Here is a 27137-nt window from a genome sequence, read left to right as displayed (position 1 = left end):
ATTTGATTCAGGCAGATATGGTGAGGGTGTCATGCTTCTTACAGCTAAACAACGATGTCTTCTGCAATACTGAGTAGTCTGTAAGTATCTCAGTGTTTGTAAATCGACTTCAAAGAACAGTGGGATTTGGTAATATGAAACTCATGTACATTTGCCAGTTCTTATCTCTGCCTAATTCACCTATTCCATAATTGTGCATTTTAGTTGTATTGTGTCTAAAGTTCTCAAACTGGTATTTCCATCCCCTTTCTTTTAAGACACTTCTTCATGTTTAGGAATTTAATGTCAAGAAGCCATTCAATGGAAGTTTTCTTCCTTAATTTTTCTCTCTTGCATGCAAAGTCCTATGAATCACATTATTCAATTCTTCCATCTCTTCATGCTTATAGATACATCTCTGGATAGCTACTACATCCATATTGTCATGGTTTAGCCCCAGGTGGCAGCTGAGCACCACGCAGCCGCTCACTCACCCCCCTCCCCTGGCGGGATGGGGAGGAGAATCAGAAGACCAAGGTAAAACTTGTGGATTGTGATAAGGACAGTTTACTGGGACAGCAAAGGGAGAGGAAAATAACAACAGTACTTAGAATATACAAAATGGGTGATACACAATGCAATTTCTCACCCGACGACTGTACAGCTCAGACTCATCCCGAAGCTGGACTGTTCTGGAGCCGCTGGGAACCACCTCTCCCCAACTAGCTCCCCCCCCCACTTTTATGCTGAGCATGACGTCACATGGTATGGAATACCCCCTTTGGCTAGTTTGGGTCATCTGTTAACTATCCTAGACGAAACCAGAACACATACACACAAGCTTTATTCCTAACCTTTGCCCATTCTAGTCACCTTTGAAAAATTGTTTCTATCCAAGATGTATGAGAGCATGAAAAGAATATTTACAGATGCACACAGCTATATACACAAATGACTTGTAGTCAATGTGTTCAACTCATACATGCAGGAAACAAATCGGTAAGGTATGTTTAAGCATCTTCATATACCTTCCCTACTTTAGTGGACCTTTACCATTGAGTACCACCTGACAATCTGCCTCTATATGCACATGCACACACAGATGTATGTTTAGATATAGATTTAGGACTGTCGTGGTTTAACCCAGCCAGCAGCTAAAACAACCACACAGCTGCTTGCTCACTCCCCTCCCCTCCCCCAGTGGGATGGGGGAAAGAATAGAAAATAAAAAAAATAAAACTCATGAGTTGAAATAAAGACAGTTTAATAGGACAGAAAAGGAAGATGATAATAATAATAACAACAACCACCACCACCAAGTGATGAACAGCACAATTTCTCACCACCTGAAATCAATGCTCAGCAAGACCCTGAGCTGCCCCGCTTCCCAGCCCACTGCCAGCTATATACGGAGCATGACATCATATGGTATAGAATATCCCTTTGGTCAGTTTGGGTCAGCTGTCCTGGCTGTGTCCCCTCCCAGCTTCTTGGGTGCCCCCCCTCGCCTTCCCATTGGCAGGCCTTTATGAGAAGCTCATCCTTGACTTCCTGGCAACAACTAAAAACATCAGTGTGTTATTCAACACTATTCTCATCCTAAATCCAAAAGATAGCACTATACTAGCTGCTAGGAAGAAAATTAACTCTATCCCTGATGAAACCAGGACAATGAATTTACATTGGAGTTTTCTGGAGAAGAATTATTTCGGTGTTCCTTAAGGCAGTTGTCATCCTACATTAATTTGTCTTGTTCTGCCTCAGCTCATTCTTTTTTGTCTTAAATGTCATATTAGAAACTATTATGAGCCCCCCTCCTCCTTTGGCATACCGACAATCCACCTGGGCATGTAGGGAAGCATGTCATAATCCTTCCTGACACATGTCAGCAAACATCTCATCAGGGATTCAGCTGTGTCACCCCCAATGATATCGCATGGCAAGATCAGTCCTTGGCTACATTATGCCTTATCCTGCCCTCAGAAGAGGTAAGAAGGACTATGCTAATTGGTTCTGACACTTCAAGATCAAGGGGGAAATTGCATTCATCCTGTGAAACATGCCAGATCTTTTCAATAGAAACCGAGGTGCCGCAGCACGCATAAACCCTTCCAGTGCCTTTACAAGATGACAGGAGCCTATGTCTGTGTGCATGTGGTGAGATGATACAGTACAAGAGTTATATGAGCAACTCATCTGAATTTATTCCCAATAAATACAAGAGCATCTTCCCACTCACAGCACTGGAGCTGTCAGCCTGGCTCTTGGAGCTATAAAAACTTGTGCTTGGACCCTGCTGCATAGCTGTTGCCTCTGTGCTCTTCAAGTTCCCCTCAAAAGGCCTGGCTTCTCTGCAGACTTGTACTCCCCAGGGATCCCAGGACTCAGTGGGGCTCACTATGAAATTGAGGAAAACCACAGAAAATCAGTATGTTTCAAAATACCCTGCCTATTCTTTACTTTCTTGAAAGAAGGTAGATTTTCTAGTTTGCTAGAAGGTATAAACTATTCTGCACGGCCAACATAATACTAAATGTAGGGAGACCCAGGAGTTCCTGCTCTTGCCCAGGACTTGCTCTCAGCCTATGCAGAGCCTGACCCTGAATCAGTGGACCAGCAGACCAGTAAGGTGGTTAAAGAACCAGTTGTTCTCTGACCTGGCAATGTATGTCCACTTTATCAGACACAGACACCTCCATGCCGCTTGTCACTGTACTAAAAGAGAAATGCAGGACTGAGCGCTGCAAGCTTTCCCCATCACATTCATTCTTTTCTTTTTTTTCTCTCTCTCCTTCTTTCTTTTGTGTACTCCTTTTCCTGCTTTAATCACACCTCACTAAACTCTGTTTTTGTGTGCACAGGTTTGTGGCTTAAGGTTTGCTTACCATGCAGATATTGCTGCCTTGTCCTTTGCTGTGCCAGAATCCTGGAGTCATCATCTCCAACAGAACCAGACCCTTTTTCAGATCATGTGTGCTTAGTTAGGCTACAGAAACAGCTCGGAGGAGAAATGAAGGTGGGCACATTATGTGAAATAATTAAAGCAACACTGGATAAAGAAGATGGTAGGAATTGAATCTGGTAGCCTGATTTTGATCAAGCTTTTCAGAAGTACCAGATGCTCTAGAAGCAGCAGAAGGCAATTTTAAGATACCATTATACCAAACCAGTTCCTCGCCAGTTTTGCTGAATTAGACATTGGCTTTCATTCTGTGTGATAGATATTTTGTCTCTTCCCAAGTCTCAGAAACAGCTAGAACAAAATCTAGCAAATTCCTTTGCACCACATGCCAAGGCAAATAATGTGTTCTGCAACACAGGATGGGGAAGTAGGGGGTTGGTAGGACCTTAATACAAGTTGGGGGGTTTGCTGGGTTTTTTTATTTGGTTATCAAAGGGATGCCAGATTTTGCTTGAACTGCTTGGGTTTAAATGTGTGCACACACATAAACACATGCAATCGAGTGCTTCAGTGCTGGGGGAGTGAGCAACTGGCAGGACTCTGTCATGGCAAAAGCATCCCATCAGCTAGAGGGGGAGATTTTTCTGGGCCTTGGTTTGAGAAGCAGACAGATGACTGACATGGATTAAAAGCTTACTGTTTTCTTTTCCACATTGCCTCCTTGATGGTAGAGAGTTCCCTGTCCCTCACACAGAAGATGCTCTATGATTTCAAAGCATTTTGCTGGAAATACTGTACAGACTATAATAAGTTATTGTAGCCCTTGCAAGAGATGCCCAGCTGAGCCTAATTCCCCATATCCTTAACTCATCAGCCTCTGATCATAATGTTCAGTGTCCTAGAAGACCATTAAATAAAAAAATATGCACACAAAAATCCAATTAGTACATTTCATGATGGTGAGACATGTCAAACTGAGCACCCTGGGCATAGCAGTCGTCTTAGTCACAAGACATGCAGTGTAATCTACTCCCAGTTCCCTGTGGGCCTGACCCAGAGGACCTGAAACCAAAAAGGAGCTTGGGCTCCTTCACTCTTTCACTTTTCAGCTGCTTGGCTGAAGCCGTCACAGGCGAACGTGATCAGTTGTTACTCTCCGGGTGTCGTTGTGATACTCAGGGTGACATTGTGCACAGTCGTGTGCAAGGAACTGAGCACAGCCATCATGACCTCAAATGTTGGCAACAAGAGGGGAAAATATGCTAATGGTGCAAGTTACCAAGGGAAATTAGGATAAGACTTTCCAAACAAAAAGAAAAAGAAACATGTATCTAAGTGGCTGTGTCTCTCCTGAAGATCATCATTGGAGCTGATGAAAAAGTGGTGGCATTGGGCTCTGAGACTGTGATCAATATTACACAAGAACAATAATAGAAAGCATTTGAGATTTCCCGCACAGCCCAAGAGAGTTTGGTACTCAACTATTCCTGAAATAGCCCACATTCCCTATAGGCCCCTTTGCAAATCCCCTATGGGAAATTGTCTGCCTTGCATTTAACCAGTTCCCTTTCCAGAAGAGTTGTGGGTTTGCTCCATCCATGCCTCATTTTCGCATGGAGTTGTAACATCTAATGAGCAGAAGATAGGCCTTATGGTCCTGTTGTTCAGCACCACTTTCCTTAGAAGAGACTGCATCAAACTTTCTAGAAGAAGATGCAGGAAACCTCACAGATTTCACAGACATGGGAGGATACAACCTGTTAAAGGTCTCATTGGTTCATTGAGCCTGAAGTTGAAACATCATGACACATATGCTGCAAACACCTAAATAGATGAGAGCTCAGCTCAAAAATCATGCCTTCTGAGCTTCATAATTTAAATCTTTCTATGCCTGAAAATAATTATGTCAGACAACTATCATGAAACCAACTTCTCCTTAGCCAGGAGACAGTCTAATGGGCAGCAGTAAATTAGTGGCTGTGACTTCTTAGCTCTCAAGTCTAGTTTTGAGGTTCCTGCCTAGTTGTTGCTTTAACTATTGTCATTTCCAAGCAAGGGTGGGGTGGTCCGTACATGCCACTCAGGCTTCAGAAACGTCAAAATGAGCTTTGCCAGCCAATGATGCCTTTGCCAGGGGAATACAGGTGCAGCTCAACAGTACATGGCTTAATGTAGACTCTGACCCATTGAGTGTGATTAAATGGGTCTCCCTTGGCTACAGCATAATATTAGGAACTTTTTTTTTTTCACTTTGCCAAGCAAAACATTCAATTAAGACAACAGAAACAGGAAAAAAATAAACACTATATTTCTGTGTTTTTCTTCTATCAGTTCATTCAATTGGGTCTTCCTAATAAACAAGATCCATACAGGATCACCAGGTCTCAGGACTGATTTTCTCTTACTATCATCAAGGGGAGTCAACTTTGTTGTTAACCTTTCTATTTATTTAAAATGCCCTGGATTTCATATTCAATTTTTCTGTTCCCTGTTTTTGATTGTTTCCTTGAAATAGAAACTTCAAGGACTTTGATAAATGGATTGAAAGGTTGCCTTATTTCTCTGTCACTTCTGCCTTTGCATCCTCTGCAAAATGCTGTTTTGCAAATCATAAAGCTGGGGATTGCAGTAAGTATTCATCAGAATAAGGCACAGAGGGCTGTAGGGGCATAACAGATTAGATGATAGATAGTCCCAGTGAGGGGCCAGGAGCAAGAGCTGATGGGAAATAGTTTTGAGCTGAAATTAAGACAAAAGGACATAGGCTGAATATCAGTACAGTCTTTTTGGCAGCAGTATTAGCTGAAAGTAGTTTTCCACTGCTGTGGTCTGGAAGCCATGGAAAAGGGCCTTCAGCAGGTTTGTGAATCTCTGCTGAAGAATTCATTTACACTTTTTTATAGTAACTCCAATAGAAAGTGTGCTGATACAGGTATGTGTGAGGCTGTGAGAGAAAAGCTGATAGTTATCCATTGCTGGACAAATTGTCATCTAAAATGCAAATGACAATTCCACACACCCTCCCCCCAATATAGGCTTATCATTGCTGGATTATTAACTACTCCTTTGAATGATGCACTGCAAATAAGTGTCTTCTCCAGAACAGGTTTTCATGACATGAGTCATAGCTAATAGGTTTAAGCACCTAGAGCCCCTAGCTCTATGTGCCAAGTCAGCAGAGTCCTGTTTTGGGAGATGGAGGTTTCTAACAGCCCTGGATAAAACCATTGGACCCTGCAGCTGTGTGGGTTCTGCACCCCTCAGCACAGCTGCCAGGAACATTTCACCCTTTGCCAGAGCTGGCATAACTTCACCAACACTCTGATCACAACCCCCCAATCAGGAAATCTCCCCTATTCTCCCAATACTTTCCCCATTGAAGACACCAGCATACCCAAACTGCACTGATGTGGTTTAGGCCCAGCCGGCAGCTGAGCGCCACGCGGCCGCTCACTCACTCCTTCCCCAGCATGATGGGGAGGAGAAGTTAACAAAAGGCTCAGGTCGAGATAAGGACAGGGAGAGCCAATTATCATCACAAGCAAAACAAACTGAACTTAGAAAAAAGGGATTCATCTAATTTATTACTAAACAAAATAGAGCAATGAAAAAAAAAAAAACCAATAACATCAAGCCTTAAAACACCTCCCCCCACCCCTCCCCCCTTCCCAGGCTCAACTTCACTCCCGGCTTCAAACCTCCTCCCCCCTCAGCGGCGAGGGGGGGGGGAAATGGGGGGAGGGGGAGGGGGGTTGCAGTCAGTTCATCACACGTTGTTTCTGCCGCTTCGTTGTCCTCGGGGGGAGGACTCCTCTCATCACTCCCCTGCTCCAAAATGGAGTCTCTCCCACGGGCTACAGTCCTTCCCGAACTGCTCCAGCATGGTCTCTTCCATGGGGTGCAGACCTTCAGGAGAAAACTGTTGCAGCATGGGTCTCCCACGGGGTCACAAGTCCTGCCACCAAAACCTGCCCTGGCGTGGGCTCCCCTCTCCACGGGTCTACCGGTCCGGCCAGGGACTTGCTTCAGCCCGGGCTTCCCACAGGCCACAGCCTCCCTCGGGTGCCTCCACCTGCTCCAGCATAGGGTCCTCCACAGGCTGCAGGTGGAATCTCTACACCCCCTCATCCTTCCTCCATGGGCTGCAGGGGAACAGCCTGCTTCCCCATGGTTTTCTTAAAAAAAAACATGCCTTCTTAAATATGTTATCACAGAGGCGCTGATTGGCTTGGCCTTGGCCAGGGGCGGGCCCATCTTGGAGCCGGCTGGCATTGGCTCTATCAGACACTGTGGAAGCTTCTAGAAGCTCCTCACAGGAGCCACCCCTATAGCCCATGCCCCCACCTGCTACCAAAACCTTGCCACACAAACCCAACACATGCACCTTCCTTTAAGTAGTCAAATTCAGGGCTTAGGTAACAGCAGAGTGAGAAGCCTTAAACACTAAATAGGTTATTTCCCTCCTGGATGAGCTGAAATTGGTTTTCCATTCCTCCTGCATCATTGCAATCATTGCACCAGAGCCCACACAGGAAGCACCTGGAGATCTTGTGGAACACCACAATGGCTGGCCATTTCACAGTGGTGTTGATTGATGAGAAATATCCCTGTGTTGCCACACAGGAGGCCTCCCTGCAGGACAAACACCTGGGACTGCTAGCTCTCCTGTTGTTCCTGTGTCAGCTTGAAGTAAGATCCCCCAGAGCCCCTTGCTCCCCTTTCAAACTTCTGAGCTCACCCAGCCCCTCAGCCAAGGGCATCTTACAGGGACCGCTGAGCTGAGAGGTGACTAAATCCACGGCCTGCGGCGCTTCACAAGGAGCTGCTTTCTCAGAGGGACGTGACCGCCCTTCATGGCTAGCGCTAACGCGGCCAGTAGTGAGAACGCAAAGATCTTTCAGATAATTCAAATGTGTGATTAACACACTCATCACTTCACATACCTCTGTAAGGGCAACCAGGACCCATGTTCCTTCTGGTTCTGTACTTTTCACTCCCTTTCGCTGTGTTATGATGGCAAACAAGGGAAATGTTCAGCTCCAGGCTCTGAGTCATTGTTTCCCTCCCAAAACCAAACATTTCCTGGACTGCTCTTTCACAGAGCTGCCTAGCATGCAGCCCAATATTTGCCCTAGCTTCTTAGATGGCTACAGACTACAACTTGTAGCAGGAACCGTTAATACTATTAATAACAACCTTTTCAAATTGCAAGACCCAAAAGCACTTCACACATTTTACTATCTACATATTGCAAATCCACAGTCTCCTAAGAATTTTGCATCTGTCACTGATGCAGGCTGAGCTCCTCATAATTGTAGAGCAACAGCACAGACAGATCTCAGGTTTTCCTGCCCCAAACTGATAAATGGCTCACCATACAAAAGAACAACAGGTCTTCTCCAGCACCCCAGCTACCTACCATGCTTCAATGCACCATCAAACAACTGCAGACCTGTGCAGGCAGGGCAGTGCTGAGCATTCCTGTTCACCAGACCATTGCAAGTGGTGTGCAAACTTCCATCTTCCTGGATCCTTTCTCCTAGCAGCAAAATGCTGGTACCTGTTCAGCTGAGACTGGCAGACTTACTATGCAGGCTAACATTGCAGCCAAATGGAAGTATCTGCAAGAGATTTCAGGCAGGCAGAGTATAATCCCTTTAAGAACATGAGTACCTTCTGGAGCTATGATCTCCTGTCTAGTCTGTTTGCTATTATATGCAACTGTCTGTGTCTAATTCATCCATCCATTTATATAATCACCTACAGTTTCATGGAAAGGGCAATGCATATTTGTTCATCAATGGCCACCTCATCTCATTTTGATTTATTTAGAAGGCAAGTCTAGTCTTTTTGCTTGCTTTCACTTTGGATGCCGTAGCTATCACCGACTTACCTGAGCATTGCTGACCTTTACTGCTTATGACAATTTTCTGCCAAATACCTCCTCTGAAAGGGCCTGAATTTGCAAAGACACCATTTGCTATAGGGAACAGTGAATTTCTTTGCCTTTGCTTTCCCCACTAGTGTGCTGGGGAGAGGTGGTGTCAGAAGGACCGCTCTGCCATACTCTGGGGTTTGAGAGTGAGTTGAGCTAATCTGCATTGGGCGAGACTGCTTGTAAGGGAAGGAAGGGGGAAACAGAGACGTGAGAAACTGCATCACTTCCACACCTGCTACTGCTCAGGTGAAAGGAGCAAAAGAAATATATATCTGCCTGCCTATTAATTTAAATCTAGACCCAGGAAGAAGTCAATGAACTGTAATTTATGAGCTGTGAGAGCCTGAAAAATTCCTTTTGACACTGTATTTTTAGTTATTACATGCTTTCCTGCAAGACAACAGTGTAATTCTGTAGGGAGCCTTCTAATGAACAGCACAATGACAGTTGAGGCTTTGTTATTATCTTTTCTTCCCCCTGTCTTCTTCTGTCCCCACTCCTTTCAATCCTCTCCCCCATTCCTACCTTGCTGCTTGCCCAAACAGTAGCGAGGAAATAAAGCAGCAGCAGTCCCCATTCTGCCAGCTCTTCAGCACTTCCAAGGCAGTGCTCCGTGTCGGGCTGGATCTGACACCATGCAGACATTTCTGAGGACTCACTGGGTGATGGGAATGGAGAATAGACATTGACCTCAACTACATCAAAGACAAAGAAAAAATACTCTCTCACACTCTCTCTGGCATTTTAAATACTTCAATTTGTTTCCCTCTGCCCATGCTATGCATCCACCATTCTTGCTGGTGCACCTTTCAGTTGGGTCTCTCTCACTTGTATTAAAAGTGATTGACAGCTGTCAGCCACTCAGATCCCCAGATGCTGGCAGCAATGCCTGCCTGGCTCCCTGCTCCTCCATAAAGTGAACCAGTGCAGTGGAGAGTCCTGGAAGGCTCCTGGGTCACAGGTGCTCTCCTCTGTGTGTGTGTGTGAGCAGTTTCTCCTCTTTCCCAAGACCTCCTGCAGGTTTGTGCCCTGGAAAGTAGTGCCAGGCTCTTGGGATGGAGATGCCAGCATGCACTAGGACCTCACATAAAGCAGATGGTAGGGTGGCATTTTGGTGGTAGTGTTTGCTGGAGGGGAGACCATAAAGGGACTGCCTGGCCATGGGCACCTGTCCACATCTCTCTTGAGCTCTTGTGGGAACACAAGTGGTTGGAGAGTGATGGCAGTGGCACCATTGTCCAGTGTCAGTTAATGGGGGAACTCAAGCTAACATGAAATGAATTTTGACTTGAAAATGGTTTTGTTGCCTCAATCCAACCTGAAGTTCCCCTGGCATCTAGGTAATTTCCTTATCATTTCAGGATATAAGTGGGGAGGCATTTCAAAACAAATGTCATTTATCCCTGTATTTCCAAAGCTTTCTTTTTCTCACACACAATTGCTTTTTAATTTGAATTGATGGCAGTGGTGTGAAGGCTGTCTTTTTGTTTGTTTTTTTTTCTTCCCAGCTTTGCTTTCTCACAGCTCAGAAACCCTTTTTAAGGTCTATTCTCTGTGATAGGCACTTCGCCTTGTATTTAGGACATCACACCCACAAGCTGCATGCATCCATATGACACACAGACATACACACACATTTTCTGAGTGAACTGAATATAATTTAAGTAAGTAGCTTGTTCAGAGCTCTCTGGAGTTAGGATTATGGAGTAGTGCTCTGAAAGCACCGCGAAAAGTCCAGAGAAAAGGAGGATGCTTTCTGCTGGGTTGGGCTGCAAGGCAAATGGTCACAACTCCCAGAGTCTATTCCAGGCTATGGTCCTCTTTAACTTCCCTGTCTCTCAGTTTCCCCAAACCTGAATTGGGTCCAACACCACCATCTAATACTACTTGGGCAATATTTGAATGAATATGTTAGAGTAGCATTATGGCTCTGCTATCATTACAATATCATGTTCTTTCAGAATTGGAGAGCAAAACAATCAAGGCCAAAATTCCCCTGGATTGCAGATGGAGAGATGAAAAAATGAAAACAAAGAGATTTTCCCAGAACTACTCTCACATTTAATAGCAGAAACAGGGAGATAAAGGCCTTCTCTTGAATGTAAGACCTAGGGAGCTGGGGACAAACTGTTGTATCTTACTTGTGAGTGGGTTATTGATGGGCAAACTTTCAGTATTTTTGTTAAAATTCCAGGAAACTTGCATCAAATCCTTCAAGCCTCTGTTCTCTGGGTCCTAGCTTCCACTCAGACAAGGTACATGCTGCTACCTGAAAGAAAGATGGGGCCAGAAGCTGCCTGTAAGACCAAGGACCACCATATCACCCAGGGCTAGACCTTCCTCAGTCTGGGGCAAAGTGACTGGAACAGGATAAAAAAAATGAGTCAGGGCAAGCCAATAAAACAGTGGAAGAGTAAAAGTCAGGTTCAGTGCATGTTCCCTGAGTTTCTTTTGGTCAACATGACATATGCTAAATAAATGTCATTCCAACTGGAACCTGGGCTTTGTTTCTAGCTCAGAGAAATGTTCAGGGAAGCTGAATGATAAGAATCCTATTGCCTTACATTGCTTCACTGTGCAGGGAACTCTGAGTGCATTCAGTACAATTACTTCTGCTCCCAGGAAAAAGAAGTTGAGGTGGGGAAAGGAAAAGACCCCAACTGTCCTGTGTTTCCCTTTGCATGAAACATTCTTCAGAATTGTGACTTTGTTTTCCTTTAGTTGCTGGTCTCTCCAGCTATCACACTCTCTGTGGGACTAGCTTGTACAGGCTAATTCATCCCAGCATCCTACAGACATGATGAAGAAGAACAGGGTCCTTCTTGTGGTAGTTGAGTCACTGTATTTGCAAAGATACTGTGAATGAACCAGCCATTAGCAATAAGCTGTAATAACCAAGAGTGAAGAACAGACATAACAACTGAGGATCATGCCCAACTTTTGTGACAATATGTGGAGAACATGACTCGTACTTAGGAAAATACAATATTCCTTAGATGTCAGTGTTAGAGAACTGCTGCAACAGAGGTGAAGGTCTACTGTTCAAGCCAGCGAGAAGGAACAATTCCAGAGGCAAGGGAAGGGAGGAGAGGGGCTATGTGTCTTTGAGATCCTATCTTCCCCTTAGCAAAACTGACTGAGTTGTCCTTATGAGTATAAGCTATCATGAGCTACAAAGGTTGGATCTCTAGAATTGGAACTTCCTTGTAGTTCCTGCTGAGTACAGCATTCAAATGGGCAGACATTAAATGGATTAAGAAGTAGGTAATGGACAAATCTCAAAATGCAGGTACGGCTCAATACCAGCTCTGATGCTACTCAGCATTGTAATGAGTGATGTGCAATTAAATATCCCAGCTGATAAAATCTGTGGCTAACACAAAATGGAAAATTGTAAGGACAGGACTCTGAACAAGCTTTGGCTGGCTGAGGCATTACGTGCGTGTTTCTGCAGAACCAAATCTAAGCCGAGTCATGGAGGAATAAGACTAAAACCCAGGCATAAAGAATGAGGGCTTATATTTCATAAGACAGTGAACTAGAAAAGTACCTAGACAATGACCTAGAAAAGTGGTTAACATGGCTGAGGAAGTCAACATTTGCTCCCGGTGTGGTCGTGGGCAAAATGATCTAATGGGACCTCTTGCTGTATAAACAAGGAAACTGGAGGACAAAGATGATTTTATTAGTAGGTAGCATTGGTGAGGGAGTACTCTGGCAAAATGATCCCAGCCTGACATTCACCTTTTAAAAACTGGAAAAGATTTTGAAAAGACCTATATAAATGAAACCGATGCCTCAAATTTTCAGGCTTAAAGAGCTTGCCTGAGAGAGCTCCAAGAGACTTCAGTCTTTATGGAAGTATCTTTTTTGGGGAAAAAGCCTATGTACTAAAGGGTGCTTTAATCAGCTGGAGAGAGGCTGAACTTTTCTAATTTGAATGCAATACCAAACACGTTAAAGTGAGAAGTCAGAGACAGGCTCTTGTCACAAGAGGATGCGCATCAAAGCAGACTATGATGCTGATGGTTGCTCTGCCTGTTATCTTCATAATTAGACTTGACCCCTCTCCAGGACACACATTTTAGCCAAAACACAACCTACGGGGATAGCTGCAGGGCAGTAGCAGAATGGCTTAGGCATGGCAGTTTGATCATGGTATGGGAAGCTCCTGGGTGCAGCTCTGTGGGCTTCTCCAGTACACAGAGGGACAGACCAGATCATTGCAAATTCATTTTTGACAATAAGCCCTGTGAGTCTTTGACTAGCCTGGGGCTAAGGGTGTTTTGGGAGGAAGAAGGAGTCATTGCTACTAGGGTTTTTTCTTGCACAATGCCCATCTTTGCTTCCTGACTGATGCTGCAGATCACTGGAGAGGGTCTTTAGCATAGGGAGCATGCCGAGACCATGTGCTAGCTCTCTGTGTCAATGTTATCACTCACTGTCACATGTCAAAAGAGGAAGTGAGTCTTTGCCATGCTCGCAGAGAACAAAGTCGTCACAGAGCTGAGTGAAAGTTATAACTTGTCAGTACGTCTCTCAGCCTGCCAAGGGCCAAACATGAAACACAAAAAAGGCCTGAAATGAATGAAAAAGGGGGAAATAATAGCACCATGAGCTCTCAAGCTCAGAAAAGGCTTGCTATAAAACAATACCTTTGGCCTCTGTCTCTCTGTGTCTCTGAGTCCTTGCTACTGATGATGGGAAGAGGACTCCCCTTAGCACAGTTACAGTACTGTTGCAATAGGGACCGGAGCCAAGTTGAGCTCTGGCTTGCACAGCCCTGCTTTCTCCACACACAACCCCAAAAAGCATTGTTAGCCAAAAAGCATTATTAGTGGTGATGAAATCTGAGGTGGAAAGAGCCTACTGAGGGTTATGTTTTCCCACGTGGACTGTGAAGCTCTAGTAGCTGGAAATTTGCCTTTCTGAGACTCTGATTTTACCCAGAATCAGGGAATGAATTTTTCCAGGTACTAACCTCGGGTAGGAATGTGATAACTGCTTTTTATATTTGCTGATCTTCCATAGCTGTGTTGGTGGGAGAAATAATTCTATCATTGCATGGTGTATGTCTGTATTGTTGATTTACACCTACTAAAGACCTTGTTTCAGGAAGGTTTGTAGATTTATGCTTACTGATCATTTGGTCCAGGCCTATAATTTTCTGTTTCAAGTACTTTTGGCATGGATAATATACCACGGCAAGAGAAAGACAATAGTATGGTCAGCACTGTGCAGGGGCAAGACAAAGGACCAACCTCAGTCCACTTCTGTAAAACTAGAGATGCATCTATATAAAGTGAGTGGAGAAAATTGACTGAAAACAGGAGAGGAAACATCCCCACTTCGTATGCACTCAGTCCTATACTGCCAGTTGTTGTTAATATAGTTAGTAGTATATGCATCCTACAGGCTCACCGGTCTAATTAAAATTAGATGAAGCAGAGTGTTGACAACAGAAAATTACTTAACAAATATTTGTCTTATTCCCATCATGGCATTGTGCTGCATCTCCTGCTTCTGGTACCCAAATTGGTAAGGTGTTGAATTCCCTCCTATAAGATGCACTTGCTGTTAATCTTCTGTGTAGACTAAGAGAAGCCCCTCCTCTTGCAGTTGTTGTATGGAAGTGCATGGTCTCTGGTCCACAGCTCTCCCTGTTCACTCTCCTTCATGAGTTGCATAGTACAGGGTCTCAGGTGTGAGCATGGGAATGGCACATGTAGGATCAAGTAAAGCCAAGATTTTTATCTAACTCTTGGATGAGCAAGGAGACTAGTTCATTAAGCCTGAAGGAAAACAAAAGGTCAATAATGGTCCTTCAGAGAGTGCAGGATCACCCAGCAGTATCACTTTTACAGCAGAGCCCTAAGTCAGTAAGAGTTAATAGGTAGTGCTGGGCTGATCTGTGAGGGATTTAAAAAGACCACTGGAAAGAAGGAACTCAGCAAGGAGACAGGCAACGCAGGATTTGGCCCTGAGCACTCCCATCTCCCTGCATGCTAGGGAAGAAAATGGTGAAGAAAAGCTCTGTTGGTGCCAGCCACCAATATGTCGTACATGTCCACTACAGCCAATGCACATTTGCTGTGAGTTCTGACAACAGCAGCCACACCTATCCCCATAGGCCTTCCAGACAAGGCCTGACTAAATCGTGTGAGCGGAGAGGTCCCGTGCCTTCTCCTGGCCAAGCTCACCTCTGAAACCCAGCTGCAAATGGAGCTACCAGCAACACCAGCGCCTGGAGTAAACTGCCTCTGCAGCAGGAGGCTGTTTATGAACTATTCTACTGCTGGCATAGCACCCAGCTCATTTTCACCTTTCTTAAAGTTTAACCTCATTTCCCTCTATTAGTTGTTTTTAGCGAATGTCATTTGGTGTGGAAGTTAAAGAGCTCTGTCAGCAGATGGAAATGACAGTGGCATTTAAAGCCAATTGGAGTTGAGGGTTGGGAGGGGTGGGAGGATGAGTGGAAGAAATAATCTTCAATAAAATGTTTGCAGGGGCATGCTAAGTGACATCAAAGGAGTCTCACATTCCCCAGTGAGAAAAGAGATCTTTGGCTCAATGCGCTGAGTGGGAAGGGTCTCCCCTGAGTTTAAAACCAGTCCAAATCCAGGGAGACCCACATCTATGGGTAGCTTCTTGCTGTATCCAGCAGGCCTTGCTTCCAGCCAAGTGCGTGCTGAATATTGCTTTCACTAAAGGAAGGTTCCTCTGTGAGTGTGTTGGTTATAAATCTTATTGCAACCTCTGCATCACATGCTGCCATTGCTGCCTGGCATTTCAGGCCACACCATCTGGTCATAGTTTTCCTGTGTTCCTCACTACTCTGCACTTCTGTTTTAAAACCTAGAGTCAGGCTTGCAGGAAAATCTTCCACTCAGAGGAAGGATGAATTTTGCCTCTGCTGGAAATTTCACAGTTTTGGGGTTTGTTTTGTTTTGTTTTTCCTTATTGCAACAGAGTGGTGAAAGGCATCTAAGAAAACAGACCGACTCAGGGAAATACATGCAGATCCCCAAACCCTAGCACACAAAAGGTGTGATCAGCAACATTCAGGCTCTGCTGTCCTTCTGCTGCTCTGTCCTTACCAGACCTCCCCTGGCACAACTGTAATATGCCATTCTGCATCAGGGAGAATCTGCAATACCCAGCAGTAGTAGGGACATACTGAGCAGCAGTTCAGCAAATTGAGGATCTGATCCAAAGCCTGCAAGGCTCTGTGACACTCTTTTTCATTAACTTCAATAAGCTTCAGCTCTAACCCTGAATCCCCAATGTTTATTTCAAGCACTGGTGTAGCATCAATGGAATATAATGTTTCTTTGCAGATGCAACTTGGGGTAATGGTCTAAATGAGTATGTGGATAAGTCAAGCCAGATCCTGCTAGGTGACATCCTGAAGCAGACCCATTCATTTCCTGGGTCATTTGTTGAGCTAGCCAAAGCATTTCAAAGGAATGGTTATCTAGTTGAATGTGTAGTTTTGTAAAAGGCAAAGTGTTCCCCTGGAATAAGTCCATTTCAATAAGATTTTTTTTGCCAGGGGGCTTTTTTTTTTTAAATTAATGCTTCAAGTTCTCATTTCAGGAGTTACAAACCTGTTATTTTAACAGGACCTTTTTGATTATTTTTGTTTCAAGTCTGCATTGTATTAAACCACTAAGAACATAAGAGCTTCCCTTTTGGGTTAGCCCAAAGGTTTCTTTAGTCCAACATCTTCTGCTGGGAAGGGGGAGAGAAAAAGGGAATTAGCAAAAAAGCTGGTAAAAGAAAAGTGGAATGTGGAAAGAAGCATGTGGATGAATTTTAATGCAATCAGAAAGCTGTAATAATGGTAATAAAGGAATATATTCAAACAACAGAGGGAAACAGGAACAGGACCCATGATGCCAGAATTTAAATTAGACAGGCGTATAATTCTCTTTTCTCCCCCCCTCGCCTTTCTTCAAATGAAGGAAATGCAATTTTTAAGCACAGCAAAGAGGGATTAACAATTGGCAGGTTTTCAGCCCTTTGTCTTTTGGCAAATCCCATTTAATCACTGTCTTTAATATTAAGGAAATTGTGGCTGTGCAGGGCTGTCTCAGGATTGGGGAAAATGGATGATATACAGAGGAAAAGAGATAACACAAGTTCAGGCAATTGTGAGGAAGTGTTTCAATTACCTCCACTGAAATCTTTAAAATAATTGAAGTTTAATTTGATCTGAAACATCGTCACAGCTCCTGCAAGAGAAAATATGTCTCCCCTCCCCCGTGTTTGCTGTTCCAACAGTCCTCAGTGCTCAAGGCTGGAGTGCTATCATGGATTAATGTCCTGATTTCAAAGCCCTAACAGATCATCAGTGAGATGTGTTTAGGAACTGAAACTTATTTTCCTGACATATCAACCTTGACACCACTGACTGTGAAGTTTGTCAAGAAGCTTCTAAGGTTTGCTCTGAATGAGTGTGAAAACCAAATGGCCCTTCAGGCTTTACCTCAGCCTTGTGTGGCCACAAGAGTGAAAAGGGGATGTTACACATAGGAATTAAGATGTGTTAAATTCCCCAGAACCAAAGACTGTAGGAGTTGTATTCAAATCTGAGCAGCTGTGCAATCATATATGCTAATGTATGGGATATAACACATTTGTTAAGTAAAACCAAACCAGCGAGGGAGGAGGGGAAGAGATCAGCACAAAGAAATCACTCCTGCTAAGATGTGATTAGGGATGCCCCACAACACCCAGCTGCAAGGGACAGGTGAACTCAGCAAACATTTTAAAGCCTACATCAGAATTCGTTCCTTGTGGGTGTTTTTTGATATAGGGATGGGGAGTGAAAAAGGGGGGGGAATTAGGAGCCCATGTAGGTGGAAGAAGGATTCAGTTGCTATTGTTTGGTGTTAGGTATCTGTAGTTTTTCGTTGTTTCCAGAGTGGGATGGGATTTTGGTTGTTGTTATTATTTGGGGTTTTTTTTCCCCATCCTAATTTTTGAAACACCTCCATTTTACAAGGTTCATGTATTTTCCAGCAAGGTACCATGGAGAAGATAAGATAATTAGCTAATTTACAATTAGCTACAACAGAATTCGTAATCGCTTCCCCTGTGGAAAGGGCTGTAATCATCATCACTGAGCTGTAGGACTGCTGTGAAAATGGCAATAGAAGTGTGCAGCCCAGGCCCCAGGAAATGCCCTGCTTTTAGATTATTGATCTGCCTGATTAGCACAGGTTGAGGAGAGCGGCGGGTCACTCTGGCTTGGGGAGGGGGCAATTTGCACTTGCAGATTTGAGTTCAAAGCTCGACCCAAACTTTCATAATGTTCAGAGCACCTGCAACTCACCCCTCTGCTCTATAGCTCTTCCTTTCTTCTTTGGTCTGAGGAGGATACCTTGTCCATGATTGTCCAGAAAAAAACCCCAAGTTTATAGCTCTTTTTCACCACTATGACTTTGGCACTTTCCTGATCCCACTGCATGGACTTGGGGGTATTGATGGATGAAAAGCTAGACATGAGCCAGCAATGTGCACTCGCAGCCCAGAAAGCCAACTGTATCCTGGGCTGCATAAAAAGAAGCATGGCCAGTAGGTCAAAGGAAGTGATTCTGCCCCTCTACTCCACTCTTTAGAACCCCACCTGGAGTTCGGGAGTCCCCAGTACAAGAAAGACATGGACCTGTTGGAGCAAGTCCAGAAGAGGGCCAAGAAAATGATCAGAGATATAGAACACCTCTCCTGTGAGGAAAGACTGAGAGATTTAGGGTTGTTTGGCTTGGAGAAGAGAAGGCTCCAGGGAGACCTCATTGTGGCCTTTCACTACTTAAAAGGGGCTTATAAGAAAGATGGAGATAGACTTTTTAGTAGGGCCTGGTGTGATAGGATAAGGGGTAATGATTTTAAACTAAAAGAGGGTAGATTCAGACTAGATATAAGGAAGAAATTTTTTACAATGAGTGTGGTGAAATATTGGAACAGGTTGCCCAGAGAGGTGATACATGCCCCATCCCTGGAAACATTCAAGGTCAGGTTGCACAGGGCTCTGAATAACCTAGAATAATCTAGTTGAAGATGTCCCTGATCATTGCGGGGGGGGTTGGACTAGATGACCTTTAAAGGTCCCTTCCAACCCAAACCTTTCTATGATTCTATATGTTTCTATGATGGACACCCTCAGTGCTTCCTCCTCTCCCCTCTCTGCTGAGGATCAGTCAGGAGAGAGGGCAAGGAAGATCTGCTCTGTTTATTGCATCATCTCTGGTACATGGTCCTATGCACTGGCATTTTCTTCTTACTCACACTTGCACAAAAAACCTCTCTAGGCTGCTCATTTTTTTCTGTCATGGTGCCAAGGAGATAAGCTTTAAGGCCTTTCTGGTGCATGGACAGAGGCTCTGCAGCTGGTCCCTCACTGTGTGTGCAATCAGTGTTTGGGGGTGGAGGGGAATAGCAACAGGGACAAATAATTATTAGTTATAAAAATAATGGCATTAATTAGCATCTGGTTTCTGAAATGAAGCCATACAGCAACCTGGTCCTGATGCTTAGAAAGCCAAAGGCATCAAGTAACATCAGAGCTGATCTGGTGAATACCATGCACATACAGAAGATGCTTGCTCCCAGAAATATAAAAATGCCAGTTTTGCTCTTGTACAAAGCAGCAGACACACTATCTGTGTCTGATGCCCTGGCAATGAACTTGGGATGAAATAGGGAGGCTCATAGGTTTTAGAATAAGGGGTTTCATGACTAGAAGGGACTGTAGTGATCTTCTGGTTCGCCCTCCTGATTAGCTGGACCACGAAGGTGGTAGATCTGTCCCTCTTTATTTCCAAGGCCATGGATGCAATGTAAAAGCTGGCTTATGTTTTCCTGATACAAGGATTCAACCTCTTTGTTTTGTATGAGGAATACAAGAACACAAGTGTATTTATATACTGTTATCTAAATGTACCCCCCCACATACACACACATACATTAGTGAGAGCTATCTGGATAAACACAAGCCTGTGTCATATCTCTCTGTGAGTGACCATAATTTTCCTGCAGTCACTGCACAATTCCTGTGATTCTTGTTCTTGTCCTCTTGCTCCACAGAGGGTCAAATATCTTGCATCTCATTGTCCCTTCTGTCTCTTTAATTAGCGCTCATCCTCCCCTCACTCCTGTGTCCCCTCCTTCCCTTCTCCTCTCACACTTGGTTTGCAATGCTCTATTATTTCACTTTTCACGTATGCCCGGGCCCATCTGACACCTCTGCCTTACACTTATCATAGAAACATAACATTTAAATACAAATAGAATAGGGAATAATTTAACCTCTGTTTGCAATGGGGAAGATGCCCTTCCTAAGATGTCTCCCATCTTCCAGGACAGCTGGTCTCATTCTCCAGGTGGATTTTCCTCATATATCTAGAGAACTGTTGGAATTTGGACTGGACTCTTTTTTTTCCAAGGCTTTGCCTAGCCCTAGATGGAAAGACGCCCCACGGAGCGCACACTGAACTTCAGTAACTGCCTCTCTAAGCCACATACCTTACCTAAGAGAGTCTCTTTTGCTTCATGTCTGCTTTGACATGAACTACCACCTACTTGAGCTATCTCAGATATTAGTAATCATATGTTAACTTTATAGTTCAAAAACTTTGTGCTTATTTCAAATGAACTTTAAAAATATATTAAATAACTCATCCAAATTTGTATGTATGTGTCCATGAGTGTATATGAAAGACAAATCTTCATTTACAGGCTGTGGCTTCCATTATATTCTGATTTAAAACAACTTATGTTAAACATTTTTTTCCTTGCAACTTATTTAGTATTGCGATGGCTACTAACCTATGTTATTTTTCCTTTATTTCTATATGCTATCTTTATCCACATTCCTCTTGGATCGCAGTCTGAACAATGCTGTCTTTTCAGTTACTGCAAGCTGACTGTAAAAATTGATCAGAAAAAGCTGATTTAGAAGACTTTGGTGCCTAGATTTTGAGAAGCAGTTAAAGATTTTATATTTACCCATACCTTTTAACCTCTTTTTTTTTTTAATTGCCAAATTATTTTCAAGTACTCATTGAAAGTCAGATACTATTGAGGTTTTTCGAGCCAGTCACTAGAAAAGACTAGCAGCTTCTGAAATAGGTCACCTCAGTGAAATCACCATTTGTTTTGCATGTGATACTGAGCCATCTTGGCTTTCACATCCCTCCTGAAATTTGGTAAGCATCTCTTAATTTTGTTCCAGAAGACAGAAAACTCTTTGTGGGCATGCTCAATAAGCAGCAGTCAGAAGATGACGTGCGTAGGCTATTCGAGGCATTTGGCAACATTGAGGAGTGCACAATCCTTCGAGGACCCGATGGCAACAGCAAAGGTAAGGTGATGCCTTGCAGCACACTCTGGCTTTAGTGTCAAGCTAGACCCGGTCTCAGTGTATATATCATTTTCTGGTGTGACAAAGTCACTAGATAGCCACCAGGACAGCATCTCTTACATTAGGAGGGGGGTCACATTTGCCAAGGGAGGTCTTTTCTCTGCTGGTCGATGTCTGCTTGTGCATGAGAATAAAAAGCTGATTGCACTTAAAACCACATGCCTCCGACCAACTGCATGCAAAGTCATGCCTATTATTGTCTGCTTGCAAGGCAGCGCCTCCTGTCTGAACACAGGGCCTTTACATTTGCTGAAAATGTGCTTTCCCCACCCCATTGAACAGGCTCATTCTTTCTTTAAACAAAGCCAAGGCTGCTACTTTACATCTTGACTCACCAGCTCCATCTCCATCTCTGCTTATTTGTCACTCACCAGCCCCAGGTTTTCCCTTTCTTCAGATTGTCTTTGTAAAGATACACACCAATCAGTGATCATAATTGCAAGGATCCAGGTGCTGATTTATATATTACACTCAGTAGACATTTACTGTTTCAAACACACAAATGCTTCATTGCAAAACTACATGCCTTATCTCCTTCTGCCACTTTTATTACCTCATAGCACAAAGGATCCTTTGCTACAGCCCAGGTGTAAGAATGAGGCTTCTCTCTTGAATAGGAGGGTCATTTTTTTCCCTGTCAGTCTCTAGACAAAGTAAGTTCAATTTGAATAGGAAGCCCTTTACTTTTGACAGTATAATGCATCCATTGAATATTGATCTGTGTATAATATATCATAAACTGTGCTGGAATGTGCAGCACCAGGGAAGAGACCAGTCCTGCTGAAACAGTTCATATCTCACTGGATATTTTGACATGTGACAACATCAGCCAGCATATTTTTTGCAACAGGGAGGCAAAAAAAAATCCAAATCACAGTGATACACTGGAGAAAGATATTGCTGTTCCATAAAATCAGTGTCGGCCAAAAAAAAAAGACTTCATACTGGCATTATAGGGCAGCTGTTTGATATAAGTCAGCAAAGTTCAGCCTTCCTGATATAAATGGCTAAAAGTAAACTGTGGGTATCTTCCTTCAATGTTATGGCTACTTTAGTTTCATGACACCAAAGACGGAGGCTGCCCCACTGGAAAGTGGTAGGCTAGGTTGGTCTAGAAGAGCTCTAATCATCATAACGGTAGGCAGTTAAGCACTCCATTCACTGAACAAATCAGTAAATTGGGGAAAGCAAAAAAAAAGTTTGTCTCCACCTGAATTGTACAGAACAAAATCTAATGACAAAGGAGTTAAACAGAGCAATAATAAAGGCAATAATGTCTGAGATCTGTAAGAAACAGGTTCCAAAGGAGAGCCAACCCACAGACTTGTACTCATACTTGCTCTATCTTTTTTTTCTTAAACAATTTCATTATAAGTTTGAATCTGAGTGGCAGCTCCATATTGCTAACCAGCTTAATTATTAGTGCTAGCAGGCTGCAGTCTCAGGCTTGCATTTCACTGAGCTGGTCAGGATCAATACTGAGCCTTGACAGTTAATATTACCAGCTTTCATTTGCTGGTAATATTTATTGAGAACATGAAGCTCCTAATTTACACACACAGTTACATGCACACACATACACACACAGAGCAGTCAATCCAACAGAAAATTTAAGGCTAGTGCCCTTATCTTAGGAGACAGTCAGGCAAGCCACAACTCCCACAAAATTATTCCCAATCTGCTAGAAACCAATATGTGACACATATTGCTTGTGAGCTACTTATTTTGGGTAAAACCCGTAAAGCTTAAATTCCACCTAAATTGAGATTTAGGCAGATTGGCTAAGTGCAATCAGATCCCATAGACTTCAGTCCAGCCCAACCTATTACATGAAGCCCCACCCTCAATGCAAGCAATGCTCTCGGAAGGTAGGTCCCAGATTCCTATTTTAATGCCACCACAGCCAGAAAGCTGCCTGAACTTTGCCTGAAGCCATAGGTGATGACCTGAGCCATGACACATATCCTTCACGGGGCTGCAGAAATACTTCATGCATGACTCAGGGGTAGGCACAGGGTGGCTGGAGCATACAAACAGGTGACAGAAGAGCTGGGACTGAGGCATTTCTCTGCCTGAAGGGAAATGCAGAGCCTGTGTCTCCTGGGAGAGGAAGGAGCATTCCTGTACCCCTCTGGGTAAAGCTCACCAGTGTGCAGCCAGGAGTGCAGGAGTCCTCAGGTGAGGAAGCTAAAGCGGATTCAGTTCAGCAAGCCAGCAGAACCCACAGGGTAGTCACTGCTGCTCTCTGGACATCTTACAGCTTATTTTTCTTTTTTTTTCTCTCCATTCAGCACTTGTCTACTTCAGTAACTCTGAAAGTAAAGATTTCCCACAGCACCAGAAGTTCCACAAGAAGAGTCTTAACACCCTCTGCAATTATAACCTTAGGCCCTGACTCTGTAGTCTCCTCTAAGCTGACAAGAGAGTCAGAGCAATCCTTTCAGCTCTATAATCTTGAAATATGGAAAGAAAAATAATTTGAGCGCATGTATCTCCCTGTTCAGCACAGGTTATATATCTCACTGTGTGTCAAAATCCCTTCAAACTCCAGATCTGCTCCTGTCAAAGGGACACCATTGGTCTGAGGAGGGTGGCATGACTCACGTCCTCAGCTCATGAGGTCCTGGAATCAGTTTTGGTAAAAATTGGAGGGAAGAAGATTATGTGTACATTTGATATTGTGTACAGAAGCCATCCAATTATACACACAAACAGAAGGGCCAAAATGTTGGGAACTCTGCTATTGCCTCACTACCATACATCAGTGAAAGCTGAGTTTTCACTTGTCCTGCTAGCTCAAAAACTACTGGAAGCAGTAGGAGGGATACCATTATCATCTTGGGCATTAAAGATAAATGCCTGCTGCTCCCTTCATTCCCACCTTTATCCAGCTCCACTGATCCGTCAGGTTCCTCAGCACAGGGGTGAATTTCACCTGAAGAGAGTGAAGTCTTAACATGACAGCAATACTGCAGCCAAAAATCCTGCTGTAAATGCAATGGGTAACTGGAGCTGGAAAGCTTTTGTGTATTTGCTAATCAGCATCATCTTTTTAGAGGCAGAAAGTACAAAAGAATCTCTGCAAATAATTATACACCCTAATTCTGGATAATCTCCGATTAATGAAGAGGAAGACAGTATCTCAGGAGCCCAGGAATGCTGGGCTGCAATTATGTCATAATTGATCCCTATTGTTTCCAACTGAAGTTTATCTATCTCATTGTGTTGGTATGTGTCTCGACCCATAAGTTTTTTTTGTTGTACTTTTTCTCCCCTGTCTAATGAAGGAGGGGAGTGATAGAGCGGCTCTGGTGGGCACCTGGCCCTCAGACAGGGTCAACCCACCACACTCATTTTCTCATGACTGTCTCCTCTCAGCTCCTTATAAATTAGATCCAACTATTATCAACAATTGTGCTTTTCCTGAAATACAGTCTGCACACAGTGCTGAGGGGGAATGTAAAGTGAAGGGCTCCTAACTGTAAGCTAATTTCATATGTGTGAATTATTTTCAGAAGGGACTATCACTGCTTTCTTCAATCTCATTTCTATCAGCCTGCAGTGATGATTTTGGAGACCTTTGGGGCTCATTCTTCTAATTTGCAAGTGGGGTGTTCTAATGCTGCAGTTTTTCACCCTGCACTGTATGGATCCATAAGGGTGTATGGACCTTCTAAATATGTTGCAAAGGCAATAAAGGAGAGCTGTCCCATTGTCAGGACTGGCATCCCCTATGCAGTGATCTGCATCCCTTCAGGGAAACAGCTAGGGCTATGCAAATTGATTAAAAGCTCAAAAGTCTTTGGTAGTAATAGAAGAGGATGGAAGCCACAATGTCTCAGATCTCTCCCAATCTGTTCCAAAAACCTCCTTAGGATATAGAAATTACTCTTCCTCTCTCTGAGTCACTTTTCTTGTAGCTAAGAGTGTTAGCAATACTTTCCTCCACTCTAGTGGTGCATGTAACTCTTTGAAGTGTCCACTCTAGCACATATTCATAAATGCACCTTTCTGCTCTAAAACCCTATGTAAGAGCTCGGTGTGAGATTCCTCACGTGGCAATGCAGGCCAGAGAAGCACTGCCTACATTTTTCTAATGTCCACAGGCACTGGCTCTGTAGCTATGAAAGACAAAGATTCAAATTTTGGTGTTGACAAGATGGCAATCATCACTGGTGGATCTCTCCCACCCCTGCTTCTTCATCAGAAGCTCTCTCATGCTTTGTCAGACCAAAGCTGCTTGAAAACTCTGAGCAATCTGTCATCGAGCTCTACCAGACAGTGATATGATAAGGTACCTTGTGGATTTGGAGTAACCTGAATGCTTTCTGTATAGCTGTCCTGTGGTTGCTTGTAACAAGTACATGCAGCTTTCTGATAACTTTTACACAATTCCTTACTGTTGCTCATAACACCAGAGGGAGGAGCATTCAGCATTAAGTCTAGTACAAATATAAGGAAATTAATTTTCATTCAATAAATAATTGTAAAATTGTGCAGCACTCTGTCATGGGAAGCTGTGGAGGTCAAAACATAAGTGGATTCAAAAATGTACTTGCTAAGTTTGGGTCTGTGAATGCCCATTACAAGCAGTATGGGGATACTGGATGCAGCTTTGCCTTAAAAGGTCCTCAGGCTGCTGATGACTGGAGTTTGGGAAGGAATAACCAAGAGCATGTTTGCTTGTTATACTTTCTCTGCAAGCAACTTTATTGGCCGGTTCTGAGGACAGGGTACTCAGCTAGATGGATTTTCATGATACCCATGCAACCGTTCTTACCTTTCTTCTTTTTCCTCTTCCAGGGTGTGCATTTGTGAAATACTCTTCACATGCGGAGGCCCAAGCAGCCATCAATGCCTTGCATGGCAGCCAGACAATGCCGGTGAGTAGCTCTGTAACACGGGCAAGTGAGGATCAGTCTGGGCTTTGCTGTCCTGTAGCCTGACTGAGAGGAGGGATGATTTATCTATGCTCTGCAACTCATCTTCCAGGAAGCATGGATAAGAGCTCAGGCGTGCAGGGCCTTGGGTGTGCTTAACTCATCAGTGAAAAGTCCAGGATGACACTTTCATTTCACACAGGCACAGAACCTCAAGTGGTGCTGTGTTCTGTCACCAGCAGTTTTGATGACTTGAAAAAAGACATATTGTTGACAGATGCCAAAAACATTGGGTTAAACTCACCATGAGTGTAACCTTTCAAGTTTCAGAGGGATAAATCAAGTAGAAACTTGTGTCTAAGGGCTTCTTTGCTTTCCCTCCCCAAAGACTCCCTGCCTCTAGGTGAAGGATAAAGAACTTTTTGCCAGCATTCAGCAGAGAGCTGCATGTTCACATGATGGCACTAGAAGCTAGAGACAAATCACACAGTGATGGGCACCCCTCTCTGCTACTACAAAAGTGCCTACCTAGGGATAAATGTGGTCCCCTACATCCAACTTTTGAAAGACAGTCAGACCAACTACTTGTGGTGGGTTGACCCTGGCTGGATGCAAGGTGCCCACCAAAGCTGCTCTATCACTCCCCCTCCTCAACTGACAGGGGAGAGAAAATATAAAAGGCTTGTGGGTTGACATAAGGACAGGGAGAGATCACTCACCAATTACCATCACGGGCAAAACAGACTCAACTTGAGAAAAATTAATTTAATTACCAATCAAATCAGAGTAATGAGAAATAAAACCAAATCTTAAAACTGCTCCAGCATGAGGTCCCTCTCACAGGAGACAGTCCTTCACAACCTTCTCCAACGTGAGTCTCTCCCACAGGGTACAGTCCTTCACGAACTGCTCCAGCATGGGTCTCTTCCATGGGGTGCAGTCTTTCAGGACCAGACTGCTCCAGCGTGGGTCCCCCATGGGGGTCACAAGTCCTGCCAGTAAATCTACTCCAGC

The 27137-nt window shown here is 43.8% G+C and overlaps 1 protein-coding gene across 1 annotated transcript in view; it reads left to right on the top strand.

Annotated features, from left to right (window-relative positions):
• The window catches only part of LOC104638526 (CUGBP Elav-like family member 4), a 396138-nt gene that overhangs the window by 262577 nt on the left and 106424 nt on the right, over positions 1 to 27137 (top strand). Inside the window, exons 2-3 of the mRNA XM_075739073.1 lie at positions 21055 to 21183; positions 26047 to 26126. Of these exons, the coding sequence (XP_075595188.1) occupies positions 21078 to 21183; positions 26047 to 26126 (186 nt within the window). The 5' untranslated portion in view covers positions 21055 to 21077. The remainder of the gene's footprint in view (positions 1 to 21054; positions 21184 to 26046; positions 26127 to 27137) is intronic.

The sequence above is a fragment of the Balearica regulorum genome, chromosome W (genome assembly GCF_011004875.1).
Source record: "Balearica regulorum gibbericeps isolate bBalReg1 chromosome W, bBalReg1.pri, whole genome shotgun sequence".
NCBI classification, from domain to species: domain Eukaryota; kingdom Metazoa; phylum Chordata; class Aves; order Gruiformes; family Gruidae; genus Balearica; species Balearica regulorum.
Note: the sequence above shows the minus strand (reverse complement) of the source record. Positions and strands in the feature narration are given on the sequence as shown.